Source organism: Hyperolius riggenbachi, chromosome 7 (genome assembly GCF_040937935.1).
Source record: "Hyperolius riggenbachi isolate aHypRig1 chromosome 7, aHypRig1.pri, whole genome shotgun sequence".
Taxonomy (NCBI): Eukaryota; Metazoa; Chordata; class Amphibia; order Anura; family Hyperoliidae; genus Hyperolius; species Hyperolius riggenbachi.
This window is the reverse complement of record NC_090652.1, coordinates 23,772,932-23,796,508: the sequence shown is the minus strand read 5'-3', so window position 1 is coordinate 23,796,508 and position 23,577 is coordinate 23,772,932. Positions and strand designations below refer to the sequence as shown.

Sequence of the window (23,577 nt, the reverse complement as noted above, 5' to 3'; positions counted from 1 at the left end):
GAACCCTCCATGCAATACATCAGATGACCATGCAGAGACCTGCCAGGAGGCTGCTATTCACCTCCATCTAGGACACCAGCCTGTTGCATCAGTGTTGCTTGCAATTTTTCGCCAATGTCATTTTCACATTGAAAATGCCATTTTTGATTTTGAGAACATTTTCATGACAAGACATTACATTTTTGGTATATGACAAAAATTTGCAAAAACACAAATAATTGTTTTTTCTTACAGCAAAAATTCACAACCCCCCCCCCAAATTTTTTTTTATATATATATATATATATATATATATATATATATATATATATATATATATATATTTGTCGGAAAATAAAAAAAAATCGCAACCTTATTATAAAATGATTTTCGAAGGAATTTTTGCTTGAAAGTCGAATTTAACATTATTATTTAAAATTATTGCGAAAACAATATTGGCATTTTTGCTCATTACTATGTTGAATGATCAGCTCCAGACTCAATACAAATCAACAGAAACAAACAGACATTTCCTGGGCATGCTTATACCCTCTGCTGAATGTCATGCCTAGAGGTCTGCCACAGTATCTGTTTTCAAATCATTGTTTAAGACACAGGCATTAATTACAAACATTTACAAATATGCAATTAGGCTTTGTTTGCATCTAAAATCGCAATCACTGACGCCAGCGGTTTGCTATTTTGTGAGTGATTATTTTCCCCCTCCCGGCGCTTTCCTGCATGGTATGATTTTGTGTACAGCAATTTTCAAAGTGCTTTTGCAGAGCGATTCTATTTTTTTACTTCCTGACGCAAGTCAGGAAGTGAACTCTTTGACCCAGAAAAGAATAAATACAATGTATTTATTCTGAAAAGCATGAATGCAATCGCCGCACCAATCAATTTTGTGAGCATTTTGCGCTTTTGTTATACCTTCCATTGTAGCAAAAATGCCCTAAAAATGGTACATGCAGCGCTTTGCTGAACGGAAAGCAAACGAAACGCACCAAGGATAGCCCATAAGGATTCATTGCACTAGCGATTTTAGGGTGTTTTGAAAATCGCCAGCGCTCATAAAAAACGTAAAACGCCCCAGGTGTGAACGAGCCCTTACACAATACCTGCTGTGAGACCCATGATTCTTTCTCTAGTGTTACAAAGCAGGACATGCAGTACTATCATACACTTCTTCCACCTCCAGAGATCCCACATAGGTTCCTTGTGCACCTAGAAATGCAACTCAGTGCACAAGACAAATAACAAGGGATTCTCTCAGTGGAAAAATTCCAGCGACACTTTAATAGGATAAAAAAAAATTCAGGAATACAAGTAATTAACACTTACATTCTGAGGGTCCTACTCCAGTAGGACTAGTTTCCCCGTAGGACTAGCATATCCCCTGATGACGGCGGAAGGCCGAAACTAGTCGGGACAAGAGCGGGCAAATGCTACATTGATCACAAGTATATGAAATTGAGTACCACACGGAGTGGGAAGTGCATTAGCCGAGAGGGTCCCTACTGGAGTAGGACCCTCGGAATGTGAGTGTTAATTGCTTGCATTCCCGAAAAAAACTTTTATCCTATTAAAGTGTCGCTGGAATTTTTCCACTGAGAGAATCCCTTGTTATTTGTCTTGTGCACTGAGTTGCATTTCTAGGTGCATAAGGAACCTATGTGGGATCTCTGGAGGTGGTAGAAGTGTATGATAGTATCATGACATGGACCACTCGAGCGCTGCTGGCTGACTGTTATAGATTACATTGGATGGAAAAGGATACTGTAACGATTGTGGAATTCTCTTCGTGATCAGCGCACAAGCCGTGCGCTGACACTACGGAAATCCTCCACAAGCGTATAATTGCAGGCACCCAGAAAAAGGTGCTACGCACCCGTAGAGGGAAATTCCTGTCGGCAGATGGCGCTGGGGAGTGCAGAGGAACCAATCCTCTGTATCTCCACAAATGCCAGACAGGAATTGTACGAAGCACAGAACGCAATCGCAAGAGAAGCGATTGCGAATGAGAACGAGCAAAGGGACAGGTTGTATGTGTGTGCGCCAATCCAGTCGCCACCCCGCGACCGCGCACACACAACAGCAGATACGAAATAGGAACACGATCGCGAGAGGTGCGATCGCCAGACGTGACACAAGGCAGATCAGAATAGAATACGAAGTTTAGCAAAGGCACAGCAAATAATACAATGAGGAGATACGGAAAATAACAAATGATAGCTAACCGCGAACACCGCACTCATTCGCAACAGTGCATGCGGTTATGCGCGGTCTCCACGTGATAAGCACAATAGAGACAAGCACGCCTAACTAACCGACACAAGACAGACACCACACAAACGCGCTTGCTACACGGTTGCCTTACCGCAGGCATCAGCAAGCGCATGCAAACAGACAGACAACGAGAATCGATCAAACAGGAACCACTGCTCTTACCGTCAGAGCCAGTGCGAACCAGGTATCAGAAAGATCCACTGCTCTTGCTGTCAGAGCAGTGTGATCCAAGCACACGATAAACAGAAGGAGTAACCAGCAGCGACCGCAGCCGAGGTTAGGTCCAAGATCCAGACCAGAGGAATCCACTGCCACTAACGCTAGGGCAAGTGCGATTCAGACAGACAGAACAGAAGGATCCACAGCACTAGCGAAAGTGGCTAGCGCGATCCCAGGAGACAGAACAGAAGGATCCACAGCGCTAGCGAAAAGTGGCTAACGCGATCCCAGGAGACAGAACAGAAGGATCAACAGCGCTAGCGAAAAGTGGCTAGCGCGATCCCAGGAGACAGAACAGAAGGATCCACAGCGCTAGCGAAAAGTGGCTAGCGCGATCCCAGGAGACAGAACAGAAGGATCCACAGCGCTAGCGAAAAGTGGCTAGCGCGATCCCAGGAGACAGAACAGATGAGGTAGGCAGAAACAACCGCTGTTCCAACCTACACTCCAGACACAATCAGAAGGATCCACAGCCGCTAAGAACAGGCAAAACAGATAATGCAATCCTAACTGCACTAGGGAATCTGCCTAGCACAGTTTCCAGGAATTACTCTAAGCTGATCTTCAAACAAAGAGCATGGCTGACACTCTACAGAGTGTTTCACAGGAAGACTCCATTATGGCCAGCAAAGCATTGTGGGACACACATAGTACTTATAGTACACGCCTCCAATGAATGTGGCCAAGCAATTTGCATGACAACGTATGCAAATTCCTCAGCAAGCACAAGCTGCAAAACTGACAGAAAGCTCTTCTTTCCAGAGTCCTGCAGCATGCAAACCTACACAATGGTCAAAAGGCTGCCTGTCTGCACAGGCAGCTGAGCAAATCATCACAGATACATCTTTGAAGCAGCTGCAGTGGAACAACTGAAGGAATACATTACTATTACTTTGGGGCGCCTCTTATATTTCCTGCTATTAGGACATGCAGTACAACAGGCTATATAGATTTTAAAAGATGAAGCATTGTGCGAAAATACGAGATTTCATTTCTATGAGTGATAGGATTAGATATTTGACGGTATTCATAACACACCCAAGACTAGCTGTTATATACAATACATACCTGAGCTGAATATATAGTGAAAATTATTCATGGGGAATTTCAAAGTATCGTCTGCAAACTCCATGTCTTGCTTGTCATTGTAATATGTCTCAGCGTAAGCTCGGCAGTTGAATGCATGCTTATGGTAGATCTTCAGTGGTGGGCAATCCATCTTGTGAGAACTTCTCCAACTCGCTTCTCCAATCTCTGCTTTGTTCAGTTGATTACGGTGTTCCGTTTATAGTCATACAAAGCCAGGTGACTGCATCTCATGCTGTGTGATTCCATGTTTTCCCATAACTGTCACATTCACATGTCAACCATGAGGTCTCAGCTGACTGAGCTCTGATTAGTCATCTCTCTCTTGCTTCAAAGTAATTAATAGTTTATTAACTGCTGTACCAAATGATAGCTGGTGCTGTTTATGTGTAAATTCCCTCTGGTATACCAGCTTCTATGGGGGCAAGAAGTTAAAGGTACACTTAAGCCAGGAATAAAAAAACAGTTTTACTCACCTGGGGCTTCTACAGGACTGACAGGCCTGGCCATGCATATTTTTCTTTGTGTCCCCATCTGCAATAGCATCCTGCGCCTGTGCAGGACGCTATTGAGTCCCATGAAGGATGCACGTGGCCAGGCCTGTGCAGGTGCAGAAAGCCCCTGTCGACACCCCGTTAGGGCGTGTCAGTGAAAACAAAACTAGCTGGCGGCAGGAGACTGTGAGTGACTACGAGAGCACGGGATGGCTGCAGGGGGCTGGTACAAGCCCCAAGCAAGTAAAATTGATTGATTTAAAATTGATTTATTATTGGCTTAAGTGTCCCTTTAAGGGCTCTTTCACACTAAGACGTTGCGTTTGATGCGACGTTAAGGTCGCATAACGTGCCCCTAACGCAACGCATGTTAGTTTTGAAGTTGGACGTTATATTGAACTGCATTATGCGTCTCTTGATGCATACTTTTCGTTGCATACTGATAGAACAAAAACGGCGCATGCGTCACATTTTTTTTTAAAATAGAAAATATTACTGAGCATGTGCAAACAGTCCAACGTAGCTAATAACGCAGACAATGCACAGCATGCAGCACTTTCTAAATATTGCTACACGTTACATACAACGCAACGTGAGCACTGTGAATGTCACACATACTTTGTGCTGCTGTGCGTTAGTCTGCGTTATTACTTTCTATAACGTGCGATTTTAACGTCGCACTGTGAAAGCAGCCTAAAGCTACATAGTAGTTAGGCGAGTCTCCATGAGCAATGACAAAAGCAAAATGCCACTGCACAAGTCCCAGCATGTACAGGGGCAGACAGGGTTTTTGTGACAGTAAAACCTGTCAAATGGGGGGGGAGGAATCTGACAGTAGTTAGCATAAAAGATTGGACCAATGCAGCAGCAGAGTATGTGGCAGTTGTGGTGGGTGACAGTTGGAAGGAGTGTACGGATTTCATGGATTTATGACTTGTGCATTGGAATTGTGCAATTTTGAGTTAAAAGACGGAACTCATGGAATGGAGTTTATGGACGTGTGTATTCCAAACATTATGCAAACTTTTGTTTTTATACAAACATTGTTGCATATTTATTGAAAAAAGTCTACTGACCATGCTAAAGGGACATGAATGAGAATTTGAAAGTGATATGTGACAATGTAAAAAAAAAGCCTAAGCAAAATGTATCATATGGTAGATATATTTTCAGAAAAAATATTTTCATAGTGAATTATAATTTTGCAGTGCAAACTCAGAATCTGCAAAAATGTGAATTCGCCCCAAGGTCTGTGCAAAATTTTGGGATTTTGTTGGATTCGGAATTCAGCAAATGTTTGGGTTAATAGAAACAGGGAGAATAAAGTACCAGAGAGAGAGACAGAAAACGCAAACAAAGTGGCAAAAAGATAGCGCCTTAAAGGACAACTGAAGTGAGCAGAATAGAGGCTGTCCTATGTATTTTCTTTTAAACAATACCAGTTACCTGGCAGCCCTGCTGATGGACAAAAGTATTGGAGGCAGAGAATCAGCAGGATAGCCAGCCAACTGGTATTGCTTAAAGGATGCCCAAAGTGGCATGTGACATGATGAGATAGACATGTGTATGTACAGTGCCTAGCGCACAAATAACTATGCTGTGTTCCTTTTTTTCTTTCTCTGCCTGAAAGAGTTAAATATCAGGTATGTAAGTGGCTGACTCAGCCCTGACTCAGACAGGAAGTGACTACAGTGTGACCCTCACTGATAAGAAATCCCCCTTTTGTATCTCTTTCCTGCTCTCAGAAGTCATTTTCTGCTAGGAAAGGGTTTTGTAGTTGGAATTTCTTATCAGTGAGGGTCACACTGTAGTCACTTCCTGTCAGGACTGAGTCAGCCACTTACATACCTGATATTTAACTCTTACATACGTACGTACATACGTACATACACAAGTCTATCTCAACATGTCACATGTCATTTCGGGTATACTTTAGGGCTTTTTCACACCTAGGGCGTTTTGCATTTTTTTATTTAAGCGCCAGGGATTTTAAAAATCGCCCTAAAACCACTTGTGCAATGATTCCCTATGAGAGTGTTCACATCTGAGCGATTCATTTCTGATCCGCTCAGCAAAGCACTGCCTGTACCATTTTCTGAGTGCTCAATGAAAGTTTTTGCTCAATGGAAGATATAGGTAAATCGCAAAGCGCTAAAAAAAGCGCTTTGTATATCGATTTCCCCAGCACTTTCATGAGTAAATTCATTGTATTTATTCATTTCCAGGTGAAAGAGTTCACTTCCTGACTGATGTCAGGAAGTGAAAAAACGAACTACTCTGGAAAAGCGCTTAAAAAAGCGATCTTTAAAAAATCGTAAAAAAAAAAAAAAAAATCGCTGGTGTGAGTGATTACGATTTCAGATGTGAACAAAGCCTAAAAGAAAATAAATATGGCAACCTCAACATCCCTCTCGCTTCAGTTGTTCCTTAAAACCCTGAAATGAATCCTGGGTGGCACAGACAGTCAGTCAAACCTAAGAGAACAGACACACCGTCCAGCACTGTGCATTGCTGGGAGAGGGGAAATCCACTGTGAGTCACAGCATGCCATAAAGCAGAGGTGCTTACTGTCCAGATCATGATCGGTCGGTAGATTGCAAAGGACTTTTGGGAATATCCCACACTGCCCACCTACATGTGATGTGCGCATCGAACTCTGTCTTTGTAACATGGATGAGCTTAGTGCAATATGCTCAGGGCAGTTTCTAGGCTAAATTTCAGCCAGGGCAAGTGTGTAAAAATTGCCCCCCCCCCTTCCCATGGAGCCAGGCATAGGTGCCCGCAGTATAGGTTAGCTATGGAAGGAAGGAAGTATAAGAAGTATAGGAAGGGAGAGACAGTGCTCAAGAGATAGGGAAAGCGTTAGTTAGGCTCTTGTTAGCTTACTCCTCTCTGCTAATATTCTTCTGATGTGTTTTTTTTGTGTGTGTGTGACACTGACACTACATAGATACAGCCCTGTAGCAGCTGGCCCTTGCTGTGCTGTGCCAGGCCCAGCACACTGTATTACCACCAGTGCATATCTTTCCACTGTATTTGTACGATTTAACTTACTAAAGCATAGCTCTCTTTGTTGGTGACACTGCATAGATACAGCCCTTTTGCAGCTGGCCCCTGCTGTAATGTGCCAGGCCCAGCACACTGTATTACCAGTGCATATCTTTCCACTGTATTTGTGTGATTTAACTTACTATACCATAGTAGCTCTCTTTGTGGGTGACAGTAGATTTGTAGTCCACCCGCCAGCACACTGCATAGCTCCCAACTTTCCCTCTTTCGGAGGGACAGTCCCTCTTTGGCAGCCCTGTCCCTCTGTTCCTCTTTCCTCCTCATGTGTCCCTCTTTCAGGACGTTGTCCCCTTTTCTATGTAAATATATATATTTATGTACTAAAAAAAGTGTTTGACTCTAAACTTTAACCCCATCCTTTAAGTTGATATATTACTAATTTTAACCTCTTCACTCCCGCGTCACGCTGATGGGCGTGGCCGCGGCAGCAGCCCAAGGACCGCCTAATGCCGATTGGCGTAAAGTCCTGGGGCCAGCTAATGCAGGAGACCGCGCATCTCCTGCTTGGGGGGCGGAGCTCCGTCCCGCCTTCAGTCTCCGAGCAGCTATTGCTGCTCGGGAGACTGTTAGACGGTGTGATCGCCGTCTATTTCCATATACAGTGCTACGGCTTTACATATACAGTGTCACACGGCTGTCCCCCTGGGGGACAAGAGAGCGATCGGCTCTCATAGGCAGAAGCCTATGACAGCCGATCGCCATAATTGGCTGGCTGTGGGGAGGGAGGGAAGGTATTTAAATAAATAGGTTTTTTTTTTAAAAAAAACACCAACAATAATATTTATGTAAAAAAATAAACATGGGGGCGCGATCAGACCCCACCAACAGAGAGCTCTGTTGGTGGGGAGAAAAGGGGGGGGGGATCACTTGTGTGCTGTGTTGTGCGGCCCTGCAGCTTGGCCTTACTTTTACTAAAAATGGCCTGGTCCCTAGGGGGGTTTAGCCCTGCAGTCCTCAAGAGGTTAAAATGTTACTATGAAGGAAAATGAACCAGGATAGAAAGGACCAGTGTGGTTTGAATGATAAAATAACATATTTTTCTTATGAAATCTTTATCATATGTGTGACCAGAGGTGTGAGGGGGGCGTGATCAGGGGTGTGGCAGAGGCGTGGCTTAAGTGTCCCTCTTTCTCATCTCAAAAAGTTGGGAGGTATGACACTGTATTATTAGTGCATATCTTTCCACTATATTTGTGTGATTGAACTTACTAAAGCATAGCTCTCTTTGTGGGTGACACTGCGTAGATACAGCCCACAGTTCCAGCTGGCATTTGTAATCCGCCCGCCAGCACACTGTATTAATAGTGCATATCTTTGCACTGTATTTGTGTGACAGCACACTGTAATATAACCAGTGCATATCTTTCCACTGGATTTGTGTGACAGCACACTGTATTATACCAGTGCATATCTTTCCACTGTATTTATGATTAAACTTACTATGCCATAGCTCTCTTTGTGGGTGACAGCACACTGTATTAGATCAGTGCATATCTTTCCACTGTATTTGTGTGATTGAACTTACTAAAGCTTTGTGGGTGGCACACTGCATACAGCCCACAGAGAGACAGGGACAGTTAGCTAGGCTGTTTTTTATTGCTGAAAGCACCCCAAAACAAAATCCCTTTGGAGGGCTCATAATGTTCTATTTTTTTTTGTGTGTGTGTGTGTGAGGCACTGCATACAGGTCAGGCCACACTCATTGCTGGGCCTTGCAGTTCTACTTTCTTCTTCTATCTATTACAAGCCAGCACACTGTCATCATAAGCTGTGCTTAGCTTTCAACTGTATCTGTTATCGATATCTGTGTGGGTTACACACTGCATACAGGCCACAGTCAGTTGCTGGGCCTTGTAGTTCTACTATACTCTATAACTGTATTTGTGATTGAAAGTACTATAGGATATCTTTCTGTGTGTGTTAAAGTACACAGCCCTGTGATACACACACACACACACACAGTTGCTGTGTATTTGACACTGATTGTGTGCCTTTTTGTGATTACACACACTGTCTATCACTATTGAATAGTGTTAGTAGTACTGCATACCCTCAATATGGGAAAAATAACAGGCAGAGGCAGGCCACCCTGCAGATATTTTCGAGGTCGTGCTGGAGCGATTTTGTGAGCCAGCCAACACGCCCTTCAACGCATGCTGTTGCCACCACCCCAATGCCGACATTCCAAAGCTCACCAGTGTGGCATTTTTGTGTGTGTGCCTCTGATACCAGCAATGCCATCTGCAACCTCTGCCAAAAGAAACTGAGGAAGCCCAACACCTAACTAGGGACAACTGTTTTGTGAAGGCACCTGATTGGCTGCAAAACACAAACACTAATGGTATGCACACATTAATAAAAAATATAAATATAATAACAGTAGAAATAATTTCTGATAAATTTGACAAATATGCTTCAAGAAAAACAAAGAAAATAATAGGTTGTACAGTGTGCCAGTCTGCTTGCTACCATCATAAAGTTCTATAATTAACTTCCCATCCCATCTAGGCCTCTGGTACACGTGACATCATGACGCTACGCTGGTCCGTTTACTTCTAACCACTGTTATCACTGTATTGTGTTTGCACTATTGCATAGCTCTGTGTCTGTGTGATACTCCACATACACAACACTGTCACTGAGGGGCTGGGGGGAGGAGGAGACCTTTTGTGACCTCAATGAGGAAGAGGAGCTCACTATCTCAGCATTCATCCTTGTTCAAATGGGGTATTTCATGCAGTCCTGCCTGTTGAGGGTTTTAAATTCTGAGTTCAAGAGTTAGCTGCAAACAGAATGGATGCAGTTTGTCTAGGCTAGAAAATAATTATTACATAACGTATCATCATCAACCACATACCAATTATTTATTGTATTTATAAAGTGTCAACATATTACGCAGCGCTTGACATTAGTTTAGGTTACAGACTATATTTAGGGGTGACATACAGCAATATGACAATATAGGAATACAAGAAAAAACAGAACTCGCAGCAGAGTTTGAGTACAAGGTAATGCTTAGTCAGTCACTGGATGGAGCATGGAGATTAGGCAATGCATAGCATGGGTGCCCAGTAATGGAGGTGCATGATAAGGTAGGACACAAAAGGAGGAGGACCCTGCCAGAAGGCTTACAATCTGGAGGGAGAGGTAGGGACACAAAAGGTAGGGGACCAGAGTTAAGCTGCGGGTTTAGAGCACTTGTGAGGCCGGGGAGAGTAGGCCAGAGTGAAAAGGTGAGTTTTGAGGGCCATCTTGAAGATGTTGAAGGAGGGGGCTGCTCTAATGGGTGGAGGTAGGGAGTTCCATAGTGTTGGAGCAGCTCTTGAGAAGTCCTGGAGGCGTGCATGGGACTGGGTGATGCGGGGGGCGGTCAGGCAAATTGAAGAAATTGGTATTCTTGCTCAATATTTTATTTACAGATTTGAACTAGTGTTGATCAAACAGTGCTCAGCACTGTTCATTATTCCCCGAACATTGGCGTGTTCGGGTCGAGCACAGCCGAGCATGGCATGGTGCTCGGCCGCGCTGTTCAGTCTCCTCCCCTCGCTTATTGGCGCCTTTGAAGGCAGCCAATAAGCGGCAACTATACTTTTTCCACAGCTATGGTCGCACAGCCTAGCTGGCTGTGACCATAGCTGTGATTGGACGAGCGGGTCACGTGGTTCGGGAATATAAATACCCGAACGTGCGCTGGCTCTGCTATTCGCATGGGGGTTTCGCTTGGGGTAGGTAGGAGACAGAGCTAGCGGTTAGGTGCCAGCACTGCCAGCCAGGCCAGCCACAGTGCCCCAACCTCACCACCACTGCTAGCAGCAGCCACAATGCCCCAGCCTCACCACTGCCAGCAGCAGCCACAGAGCCCCAGCCTCACCCACTGCCAGCAGCAGCCACAGTGCCCCAGCCTCACCACTGCCAGCAGCAGCCACAGAGCCCCAGCCTCACCACTGCCAGCAGCAGCCACAGAGCCCCAGCCTCACCCACTGCCAGCAGCAGCCACAGTGCCCCAGCCTCACCACTGCCAGCAGCAGCCACAGTGCCCCAACCTCACCACCACTGCTAGCAGCAGCCACAATGCCCCAGTCTCACCACTGCCAGCAGCAGCCACAGAGCCCCAGCCTCACCCACTGCCAGCAGCAGCCACAGTGCCCCAGCCTCACCACTGCCAGCAGCAGCCACAGAGCCCCAGCCTCACCCACTGCCAGCAGCAGCCACAGTGCCCCAGTCTCACCACTGGCAGCAGCAGCCACAGTGCCCCTGCCTCACCCACTGCCAGCAGCAGCCACCGTGCCCCAGTCTCACCACTGGCAGCAGCAGCCACAGTGCCCCTGCCTCACCCACTGCCAGCAGGTACTGCCAGCCCGCTGCCAGCAGCCACTGTGCAGATGCATCCGATTTTTGTTTGGGTGATGACGGCTGCTATTTTAAACATTGCTATCCGTGGCTCCGGTTTTGATCAGGTTTTAAAAACGGAGCCACGGATACGTTTCCGGACCTGGTGTGAACTATCCCGAAGTACGGACTGGGCTTATCTTCCCTGGTAACTCTTGTAAACTGATGCTTATAGTTGTTTTTCTAAGATACACACAATCGATCTGGCAGGTAAATCTGCCAGAAAATTGTATGATGTCCAACATGTCCGATGAATTTTGATCGAATTGAATTTGTATGAACACATTCCCAGCAGCACAGTGTGGGGAAGATGCATGGAGATCATGCAGGGTTGCTCCTGGTATCTTGCCCCATACATGCCCCCTGTTAACCTTATTTATCATTTATTGTACTGACAGTCAGAAGGTTTGGACTTGACCACAACTTTGCTGGGTAGACTTTTACTTGAGACATTAAAAAATGCCATCTTAAGGTCGACATATATACAACTTATATACGGTAGATGAAGTTTGTGGCATCGATGTGGCTGTAATAAGATAGATGGGGTATACTCACTATGTAGTGGTAACATTGACATGTGCAGGGAGCACGCAGCAATTTTACCGGTACTTCAACCAGATACGTAGCATATGTTGCATAATTAACATGAAATGTGTTGCCTGGGTAACATGTATGCTACCATGGCAACCTACACATCACTTTGGTTACTTTGGTAACACGCATCATGCTAATTACACAACACACACTACTTACCTGTTGGAAGTATATGTAAAATTGATGTACACTCCCTGCGCACGTCAATTTTAGAGCAAATACACCAGATCGATAGATAGATAGATAGATAGATAGATAGATAAATGTTGTCTCACGTATTTTTATTGAATTATTACTCATTTGCTTACATATGCTTTACTAAACTCCAGCAATACAGCCCTCCATGGCCAGTTCAGCCAAAAATCAAGCATGTGTACAAGTGTTCCCTGAACTCTATAAAGATCTTCCACTGTAAGCCGCTCCTTTGTGCACCCTGCTGTCATCCCTCCCTCCGCGCTCATAGAAAAAGTGCCATACTGGACTTCGACCCTGATCTATGTAATAAAACAGAGGCACCAACAAGATTAAAGTACCCTGACTCTGACTTGGGCTATACCTGTTGTTACTTCACAGTGCACTTTTGAGCACAGCACCTTTTTTACTATTTTCCTGACTAAGCTCAATTTATTTAAAAGCGAAACATGTTGATTTATGCGGGTGTTTGAATGTTAGTGGGGGGGGGGGTGATTATTAGTTATCCCAACTTATCAATACAGGGAGCTGGAGTTCTGAGGCTGCACTGACCCTCTTTGCCAGTGGTGCTGCAGCAACCTAACAGACAGACAGACAAACAGACGGACAGACGGACGGATGGACGGACGGACAGACAGACTCATGAAAAGATACATTGAAACACTTTGATGAAAGTAGACAGCTAACTTGCCTACTTGGTCTTGCAAGCTGTGATAAACATAATATCTTTATAATCAGTAAGTTTACTCTCATTCTTTCTCCTCTGCACTGCACAATAATCTATAACAAAACCCAACTTGTTGAGGGCATTTTTCACAAAGCTTTCATCATAATAAAAACAATTAAACTTCACTCCTCCAATCATAATGTAGGATGACTTCAGCACTCCCAGAAGTATCAGGTGGCCTCCAGGTCTCAGCAGCTTTGACATCTTTCCCAGGTGGCTCATATAATCATCTTGATCTTTGCAGATGGAATCCAATATCCATAAACTGGAGATGCAGTCAGCGAGTGGAAGCACAACAGGATAAGTTATATTTTCATTATCAAAGTCACATGATATGATGTGACTGATGGCTGTCTTTAGTTGCTCATCCTTGTCATGAACTTGGTCACTGAGAAAAGAAAAAAAAATCAAACTTATCTTGAAAAATAACAGCATTTGAGAAGTCTGGTCTGAACTGAATGTGGCCTCCACCCTATCACATGCAACCTCTTCCTCACTGACTTACCGCCTTCTTCCACCATCTAACTCTTCTCAAGTGAAATGCATGAAGTGCCTTCACCCTTCATATAGTTTGCTTTTGCACAACAGCTCACCTCTTTCCTTCTAACTTGGCAACATGGGATGATGCATGCTTCCACTCCAAAGCTCCAGTATAAGAGTTCTTCCATCTGCTTGTCTCCATGTTACATCTCTCATTGAGCTTCAGTATAATGATGTCCTTAAAGACATCACAAGACGAGTAGAGATGATGAATGAGGGAACCAAAGCTGAGATCAATCAAAACATCTCCCTTCACAAAACCTGCAGAGTTGTAAGAAAATTTGAGTTAGGTACATTAGGTTTGATTCACAAAGCGGTGCTAACAGTTAGCACCCTGGTGAAAAGCCCCTTATCACACCTAAACTCAGTTTAGGCATGATAAGTTTAGGCATGATAAGTTTAGGCATGATAAGTTTAGGCGTGATAAGTTTAAGTGTGATTATGTAACGATCGGTGTCAGCAACCAGAGAGAGAATCTGATCCTTGGCCATCCGCAGTATCCCCAAGAATACAGATATACCCGATTATTGAGGATCTGCGGAGTCGTCAATAATCAGATATGTCTAACCTCTAGACACCAGAGAAAGTGTAAGTGTTTGGCGCAACAGTAACAACTCTGAGTAAAGACCACCAGAGGAGCTGGCGGCCTATACTCCTGAGGAATACACCCCTGAGCGGTGGGTGATATTCCTGTAGCCTGTGGACCCCTCAGCGAGGGACCAAGGCTGGAATGCAGGAAGCCCTGCTGCTAATATGTAAGGTTTTGCCCTGAACTGGGCTAACGTAACACAGTAATAACACAACCTAGTCTGGGGTGTGAGGTCCGTATTCACAACACCCTGGAACTAGTCTGGAGCATAACATAAATGATAAAACAGTTCCCTAGTCCTGGATGTGAGGGCCTTGATCTCCACACCCTGGAACTATGCTAGAGAACACACAAAAGATACACAGTATTCCTAGTCTGGGGTGTGAGGGCCTTGATCTCAACACCCTGGAACTGGTCTAACAAATAATACAATTCAATTAGTACTTTAAGCTATCAAGAATCTGACTCAGTGTGGATTCCCAGCTCCAGCCAGTTCTGGCACACTGTCGGGTCTAGCTAAGGTCTGAGTGCCTTCACGCAAGTGTTAGCAATGGCAGACAACCAGCAACTGACAAGCAGCAGAATATATAGTTGCTGGACTCTGCCGCCCCGCCCGAGCCATTCAGCCAATCATGAGTCCTGCAGGAATCAGCTGATCTTCCTGATCAGCTGACACTTCCCCTGCTGGTATAAAGGTCCTGAGTTCAGGCCCGCGCGCGCGTAGCTCTCTATCTGCCTATGTGCACTAACAGACCCAGCCACACCAAGCGCATGCTGCTGTCTGCAAACCGCCGCGTTGGACGCGGAAACAGCCGCTTTGCTGTCAGGACATGCGGCGGCTTTTCCGCGTTCCAACATACTACCAGACGCGTGTCCATGCGTGCAAACCGCCGCTTTGGACACGGAGTCAGCCGCCTCGCTCTTGGCATATGCGGCGGCTTTTCTGCGTTTTCTCACAGTACCCCCCCCCCCCCCTGAGGAGTGGACTCCGGACATCTACTTCTTGGCTTTCCAGGATGTAAGTTAGAGAATTTTCTTTTTATCTCATACTCAGGCCGGCCATCAATCAACCCAGGGAGGGAGGGAGTGGAATCCACCAGCAGCACTGACCCGGGCGGGGACACAGGAAATTATTTCTTGTCAGCCTGTTCTTTCGGTGGTAGAATGGTTTGGGGCCAAAAAACCCTGTCTAAAGTGTCTGCTTTGGGGCTTTTGCTATCAGATTTATGCATGAGAGGTAACCGTGAGGAACAGGAACCATTAGAAATAACTGTATACTGTCCTGCCTTTCCTGCGACCTGTATCCTGGTTTTATCCTTCTTTAAACAGTGCTCATGACAATGGGCTGACCAGTTCAGTAACTGTCCTGAAGTCCAGTCAATCAGTGGAGAGTGAAGTTGTAACCAGGGCATACCGAGAACAACAGCAGAGCCCTTCATCGCCAGGACCAGGAACTGTAAACTCTCTTCATGCACTGCCCCTAAACAACATGACAGTAGGGGGGTTTGGGAAAGAAACTGGGCACTGCGCAATGGAGAGTCATCCACTGCAGTGACCGAAATCTGCCGGTCGGGTGCAGATAACGGTATCCCCAGACTTTTGGCAAAATCGTAATCGATGAGGTTCGCTGACGAACCCGAGTCCACCATGGCTTCTGCGGACTTGGTCCGACCTTCCCACGTAACCGAACAAGGAAGGATCAGCCGACCATCATTCAGGGATGAACCCTGCTCACCTATGATTTTGACTAATCCTAGGCGATAGCTTTTTGTCTGGCCTAGTGGAACCATGTAAAGCGTTCTTCTTTGGGCTCCTGCGACTCTTTTCCCCCAAACTCAACCTTGTGTACCCAACTTGCATAGGTTCGCCTGGAGGTGAGGGAGACCGAGAAGAGTCGTGTAAGATAGACCTTCTGGCCACTCTACCACGAACCTGTCTCTGGTGGCGCAAACGGCGATCTATCTGTATGGCCAAAGAGGTTGCCTCATTCAATGATTCGGGCTCAGGATGGCCTATCATTACCTCATGAATAGTATCTGACAATCCGGCCAAAAAACAGTCTAGGAGGGCGAATGCGTCCCATCTAGCCGCGACTGCCCACCTCCTGAACTCCGCAGCATAATTTTCCACCGGACCTTTGCCCTGACGCAGAAGCTTGAGCTTCCGTTCAGAAGTCGAGGCGATGTCTGGGTCATCGTAAATCATAGCCATAGCCTCAAAAAATTCATCGACCGAGGTCAGGGCCTGATGACCAATAGGAAGACCATATGCCCAGGTCTGGGAATCCCCTGACAACAGAGTCTTAATGAACGTAATTCTCTGTGCCTCGGTTCCAGACGATTTAGGCCTTAACTCAAAGTATGATAATACTTTATTTCTAAAGTTCCGAAAATCAGATCTGTCGCCAGAAAATTTTTCAGGTACAGGCATACGTATGTCTGTGCTAAGAGGAGATCGCACTGATTGAAGTTCTGAAATAGCCCCAAATATCTGACATATCTGAGTCTGTTGGTTCAAAACTGCCGCGGAAAGTTGGTTTACCGCGGTGGTCAGGACTTCAACATGGCTATACAGTGCGTCCATTTGGGTTCGGTCTGCCATTCTGTAACGATCAGTGTCAGCAACCAGAGAGAGAATCTGATCCTTGGCGATCCGCAGTATCCCCAAGAATACAGATATACCCGATTATTGAGGATCTGCGGAGTCGTCAATAATCAGATATGTCTAACCTCTAGACACCAGAGAGAGTGTAAGTGTTTGGTGCAACAGTAACAACTCTGAGTAAAGACCACCAGAGGAGCTGGCGGCCTATACTCCTGAGGAATTCACCCCTGAGCGGTGGGTGATATTCCTGTAGCCTGTGGACCCCTGAGCGAGGGACCAAGGCTGGGATGCAGGAAGCCCTGCTGCTAATATGTAAGGTTTTGCCCTGAACTGGGCTAACGTAACACAGTAATAACACAACCTAGTCTGGGGTGTGAGGTCCGTATTCACAACACCCTGGAACTAGTCTGGAGCATAACATAAATGATAAAACAGTTCCCTAGTCCTGGATGTGAGGGCCTTGATCTCCACACCCTGGAACTATGCTAGAGAACACACAGAAGATACACAGTATTCCTAGTCTGGGGTGTCAGGGCCTTGATCTCAACACCCTGGAACTGGTCTAACAAATAATACAATACAATTAGTACTTTAAGCTATCAAGAATCTGACTCAGTGTGGATTCCCAGCTCCAGCCGGTTCTGGCACACTGTCGGGTCTAGCTAAGGTCTGAGTGCCTTCACGCAAGTGTTAGCAATGGCAGACAACCAGCAACTGACAAGCAGCAGAATATATAGTTGCTGGACTCTGCCGCCCCGCCCGAGCCATTCAGCCAATCATGAGTCCTGCAGGAATCAGCTGATCTTCCTGATCAGCTGACACTTCCCCTGCTGGTATAAAGGTTCTGAGTTCAGGCCCGCGCGAGCATAGCTCTCCATCTGCCTAGATGCACTAACAGACCCAGCCACACCAAGCACATGCTGCTGCATGCAAACAGCCGCTTTGCTGTCAGGACATGCGGCGGCTTTTCCGCATTCCACCATACTACCAGACGCGTGTCCATGCGTGCAAACCGCCGCTTTGGACGCGCAGTCAGCCGCCTCGCTCTTGGCATATGCGGCGGCTTTTCCGCTTTTTTTCACAGATTACTATAGCACCAACTGGGTTAGCACCGCAGTGCACTACTGATCAAAGGTTTTGCGCTAGCAAAGTCTGGTGCACTTCGCATAGAGTTTAATGGCGCTGCTTTGCGTGCAGGACTTTGCGCGCGATCTAAACTTATCTAAACTTATCACGCCTAAACTTATCACGCCTAAACTGGCTTTTCACCAGCATGGTGCAATGGTTATCATGCCTAAAGTCTCTAACTGGGTTAGCACCGCTGTGTGAATCAAGCCCATTATCTTAGCCACAAATCTGTTCTTTATTTATTATTATTATTTAGTATTGATACAGTGCAGAGTATATATTGCCATTAACTGTCCCTCAGTGGGGCTTATAATCTAATTCCACCATAGTCATATGTCTATGCATGTATCATGTAGTGTATGCATCGTAGTCTAGGGCTAATCTTATTAGAAGAGAGATTGACCCTATGTCAAGCTAAGAAAGGATGACAGCATCAGTATGTAGCAGGGCGGACCAGCTGGTGCAGGGGAATAGGAATGTGCTCCCAGCTAAGCTGCAATCATATTAGTAGAGAAAAAAAGCTACTGCCTCCTAAAAACCCTTTAACTCTTTGCCAACTGCCATGGCACTCTGCTGTCCCCATGGGAGGCACAGAGAGCGATGTCTATGAGAGCTGATCGCTGAGATTGGCTGGCGGGGGGAGGGAGGGGATTAAAAGAAATAACAAAATAGTAATATTAACTAGGGAAAAAAATACATGAAAACATCCCAGGAGGGATCAGAGCCCACCAACATAAAGCTCTGTTGGTAGGCAGAAATGGGGGGGGGGCTCACTTGTGTGCTGATTTGTACGGCCATGCACGAGCCCTTAAAGCTGCAGTGGCCTAAAATTGTAGAAACCAGACTGGTCACTAGGGGGGTGTAAGCCTACGGTCCTGAAGGGGTTAATTCAGCTACGTAATAACAGTTGTACAGAACAGTGGGGGGTCAGTGCCTGACAGCTGTTTTGTAGGCTAAACCTGCTTCTTCAGTGACAAAACATGTTTTACCTCTGAAGAAGCATGTCTACCCTGTTCGGTGATGTAGGAGGAAACTAGAGGGCCCATATAAGTCCACGAAGACACGGAGAGAACATACAGTACAATCTCTGTGCAAATAGCATCCTAACCACCACGCCACCGTGCAGCCCTGTTACAGTAATTGTAATGTATCTGCTACATGTTCACACAGGGTTTCCACAATAGCAGAAATCAGAATCAGAATCAGAATCGTTTTATTTCGCCAAGCATGACTGGGTCAGGCCCGGAATTGGGTTTGGCACATATACAGAGCAGAAAAACAGAACAGCAGAAAGAATATGACAGTAATACAAAAAGAATAGCAAAAACAAGAAAAGATCCGCACCACCTTCCAATAAAGCTTGTTCTGTTTATTTGAATAGAAACACACAAAATGTAAAAAGAACTATAAGGCAGTATCTATCTGCCTTAAAGTTCTTTTTAAATTTTGTATGTTTCTATTCGAATAAATAGAACAAGCTTTCTCGGAAGGTGGTGCGGATCTTTTCTTGTTTTTGCTATTCTTTAAGTCCCATGGTGTCCGGGACTATTTGATCTGCACACCTAACCATCTGAGAGTGATGGATGCCGAGTGAGTGCGACTCCATACCTAAAACTAGTAATACAAAAAGAGTCATACTCAAATATGTACATACACAATACACGTTCAGCATCAAATCCAATATACGAATGAGCATTCAGCATCAGTATGTATCCTTTGAAACACTGCTGAGGTCAAAACGTATTGTTTTCCAGTCTGCTACTATGCAGGTGGTAGTAGCGCACTGATAGAGGGTGGGAGAATGTTAAGAGAGTTTAGGAGGCCATAGGGAAGAAAGAGTTTTTGTGTCTGGTGGCAGGGCCAGCCCTAGACTTTTTGCCGCCTGAGGCAAGTTTTGAAAAAATTGCCGCCGCCGCCGCCCGCCACCCCCCCCTCCCCGTGGGGGGCCGCTGAGCTGGAGGGGTAGCTGGCAGGACGGAGGTATTGGGCCTAAAGTGCGCTCCACTGACGTCACTTCCTGCAACGCCGCCCACTGTATTGTACGTGGCCGGCGTTGCAGGAAGTGACGTTAGTGGAGCGCACGCTGGAACGAGGAAGAGGTGAGTGATCCCCCGCCCGTGCCTCTTACTGTCTGTCGGCTGCTTACGCTACATTTAAAGCTGGAGGGGAGCGCAGATCGGGGAACCAGGCGAGGGAGGGGGTGGTCCGACCCCCCTCCCCACCGCTAGGCCCAATACCCCCGTCCTGCCAGCTACCCCTCCAGCTCGGTGGCCGGCACCCGCGCACCCACGGACGGGCGGATGCTGCCCCTAGAACTTTGCCGCCTGAGGCAAAAGTTTCACCCCGCCTCATGAGCGGGCCGGCCCTGTCTGGTGGTCTTGGTGGGGATAGCCTGGAGTCTCCGGCCCAATGGAAGTGGGGTGAAAAAGCAGTGGCCTGGGTGTGAGGGGTCACTCGCAATCCTCAGTGCCCTGGCACGCAGTCTTGTATTATGCAGGAGGTCAAGTGGAGGCAGAGGTCTCCCAATGATCCTCTCCGTCGACCTGATGATCCTCTCTTGCGTACCAGACCAAGATGGCTGAGCAGAGGATCGATTCAATGGTGGCAGAGTAGAAACATGTTAGAATCTCCTGCGCCATGACGAACTTACGCAGTTGTAGGTTCAGCTGGTGTCCAGCCTGTGTGAATCAGTCGAGCTCCTGGGAATCAGGGCTGTGCGTGTATCTAACACAGAGTGAGAAAACTGGTGGGAGTTATGGGCACTAGGGATGAGCTTCCAAATATCCCGATTTCCGAGTTTCCCAATGGATATCAGCTTTCCACGGTGGGGATCGGTATGTGGAAATCAGTATGCAGTCATTGGAATTCCGTGGCAATACCACATTACTGAGACGTGGACATTTTAGGCCAATCACAAGACTCGGAAGCATTGGACCAATCAGAGGATCAGTATTTAACCACAGAAATCAGTAAACTAAGGAATTTTTAGGCCAATCACAGGACTCTGAAGTATTAGGCCATTCACTCCCCCTTTAACACATAGGGCTTGAATCACAAAAGCGTGCTAAGTGTTAGCACGCCAGTGAAAAGCCGCTTAGCACGTGCAAACTGGCTTTTCACGCGCTAATATGCGCGCAAGAGTTTGCGCGTGTAAAGTTCTACACAAGATTTTGCGTGCAGTGCATCACATGCAAAATCAGGCATTTCGTGTGCTAAGTAGCGTGTTAAGCATACTTTGCATGTGAAGCGGTTGATTTCGCACGCGAAAGGAATGTATGGCGTAGCGCCATTCGCACGCAACGCATAACGCGGTAAAATAGCACGCAATCAGTAACAGCTTTGCAGTGCAAACTACTTAGCACCCTAGTTTGCACATGCAAAGCTTTTAGGTGTGATAACTGAGTTATCACCCTTTTGTAGATCGAGCCCATAGCCTTCACTGGTGTTCTAGGGCTTCACCTCCAATATAGCTTCCCTGGTGGTCTAGAGTGGGCCAAACATAATGCAAAGTGGGGAATCCCCTTGAGGGTCAAATTTCACGGCTCTGAGGGCCAGATTTGGCCCACGGGCCGGAGTTTGACATGTATGCGCTGTCGGATCAGAGTCATGTGTCAAGCCCAACATAGAATGCAACTCCATAACTCTATCCGCAAGCAATGGTGCTGAAGTGCTTTGAATAGCATTTCGGAATATGGAAACCCAGATTCAAACTAATGAGGAATGATGAGGGGTGGAGGTGCCCAAAATATGATTGTCAGATTGTATGTAAATAATAGAAAATAATAAAGACTAAAAAAATGAGGTATCCTACCTCTCCAGATGACACAACCCAGACAAAAAAAAAGGTTTGAGATCATGTCAGATTTATTCAAGCACGTTTAAAACATACGTACATGAAAAAAAACATATTTATTTTATTCCCCCCTAAATTATCCCTAGACTATATTACATACAGAGGCATATGCCTATGATAGGGATCAGATTGTTAGCCGCTCCAAGGAACAGTTAAGTGGCAAGGCAGTTCTTTGTACAGCATTGCGGTAGATCGCAGCGCTGTACACATGTTTTTTTACTATTTTAAATGTAAATAACAGCCTGCCAGCTCCGATCACTGGCTGGCAGGCTGATCGCATCAGCCCCCTGTGTTTACTGCAAGGAACGAGTGCTCGTTCCCTGCAAATCTCGCCTCTTGCGAGATGACGCTATATGGTGTGACTGAGGAACAAGGAAGCCTCTCTGTGGCTGCCGATCGGCGTTAGGTGGTCGCAGAGGGCTTAAAAGCTGGAGCATTGTCCAGGAATCTTATATGCCCAATAGAGGGAGTCCTCGACTTATGGACGTCTGCCAATATGAACTGCTATACGCTGCGATGTCAGGGACTTCCTGTATTGTCCCCCCTATATCTCCCACTTCCTCGTGTAGCCTCCTCTGCCCCCCATGTGTACATATGAGATGCTGCAGCGCAGCTCTCCTAATCCACAGTTCACGGTTCCCCAGTGACAGCGTCTGCTGTTCACGTCATCAACAGAAGCCATCACTAGGGGAGCTGTGCAGGTGAGAAGAGGTCTGTGTTCACCGCGGGAGCTATGGATGAGCTGAGCCGCAGTGCCACTTCTCATACTTACACAAGGGGGGTGGGAAGCAGAGGCGTTTACACGTGGGATAGAAGAGGCTCCACGGGGGACAGAGGAGGAAAACTGGGGGACACAGGAGGCAAAATGGGGGATATAGGAAACAAAAGAGGGAACAGAAGAGGCTACGTAGGAATAGAGGAAGCAAAGCAGGGGACACAGGAGGCAAAATGGGGGACAGAGAAGGCAAAATGTGCAACAAAAGTGGCCACACTGGGGGCAGAAGGGGGCATATGGGGGCCATAAGGGGCCAAACTGGGGAAAGAAGGGGACACAGCAGGACACAATAATTGGGGGAAACATCTACAAGACTCTCCTGGACTATGGACGCACCAGGTTTAGTATACATATAATTTTTTCTGTTTTTTGCCCTCTAAACCTAGGTGCGTCTTATATTCCAGGGTGTCATATACGTCGGGAAAATACGATATGTCGTATGCAAGATTTTCTGCTGTGTACGTACCCGAGCTGAACACATAATGGAAATTCATCATAGGAAATTTCAAAGAATCATCTCCAAACTCCATGTCTGGCTTCTCCGAGAAAAATGTTTCTGCATAACCTCGAGAATCAAATCCATTGTGTTTGTGGTAGAATTTCTTTGAGGAACAATCCATCTTGTGAGGAACTACGGCACTTCGGTGTCCCACTTTCTACTCTGCTTATTTGAATTAGGTGTCTCTTTATACTGTAGTTGTACAGAACCAGGTTGTTACACATGTTTTTGTGTGAATAAATATTTCCCTACGACTGTTTGGTTGGTGACGAGGATTCAGCTGACTGAGCTATAATTAGGAAAGTAAATAGCTGATTATTCATTTCTCTTGGTATAAGGCAGTATGACTTGCTTATTGCCCCCTCCCCTCAATTCCTACTGTGTTTCCCCGAAAATAAGACAGTGTCTTATGTTCATTTTTGCTCCAAAAAGTGTGCTAGGGCTTATTTTCAGGGAATGTCTTATATTGGCACTGCACAATGTGTCCCCATGCTGGCTGCCTCTTATTGCTGTGCATTGTACTGTTATGGTGCAGATCGGGCACCTGTCAT

At 46.1% G+C, this 23,577-nt stretch overlaps 2 protein-coding genes across 2 annotated transcripts in view; both read right to left on the bottom strand.

Moving 5' to 3' along the window:
* LOC137525417 (nicotinamide N-methyltransferase-like) overlaps nucleotides 1-3,763 on the bottom strand; it is a 16,566-nt gene extending 12,803 nt beyond the window's left edge. The window contains exon 1 of the mRNA XM_068246495.1: nucleotides 3,556-3,763. Within this exon, the coding sequence (XP_068102596.1) occupies nucleotides 3,556-3,706 (151 nt within the window). The 5' untranslated portion in view covers nucleotides 3,707-3,763. The remainder of the gene's footprint in view (nucleotides 1-3,555) is intronic.
* Nucleotides 3,764-9,980: 6,217 nt separating this feature from the next.
* On the bottom strand, nucleotides 9,981-23,186 carry LOC137525415 (indolethylamine N-methyltransferase-like). Its single transcript, XM_068246494.1, has 3 exons — nucleotides 22,994-23,186; nucleotides 13,632-13,839; nucleotides 9,981-13,426 (listed from the first exon to the last, which is right to left on the bottom strand). Exons 1-3 carry the CDS (start codon nucleotides 23,145-23,147, stop codon nucleotides 13,003-13,005), a joined length of 786 nt encoding a protein of 261 aa, XP_068102595.1. The 5' UTR covers nucleotides 23,148-23,186; the 3' UTR covers nucleotides 9,981-13,002.
* Between the last annotated feature and the right edge of the window lie 391 nt (nucleotides 23,187-23,577).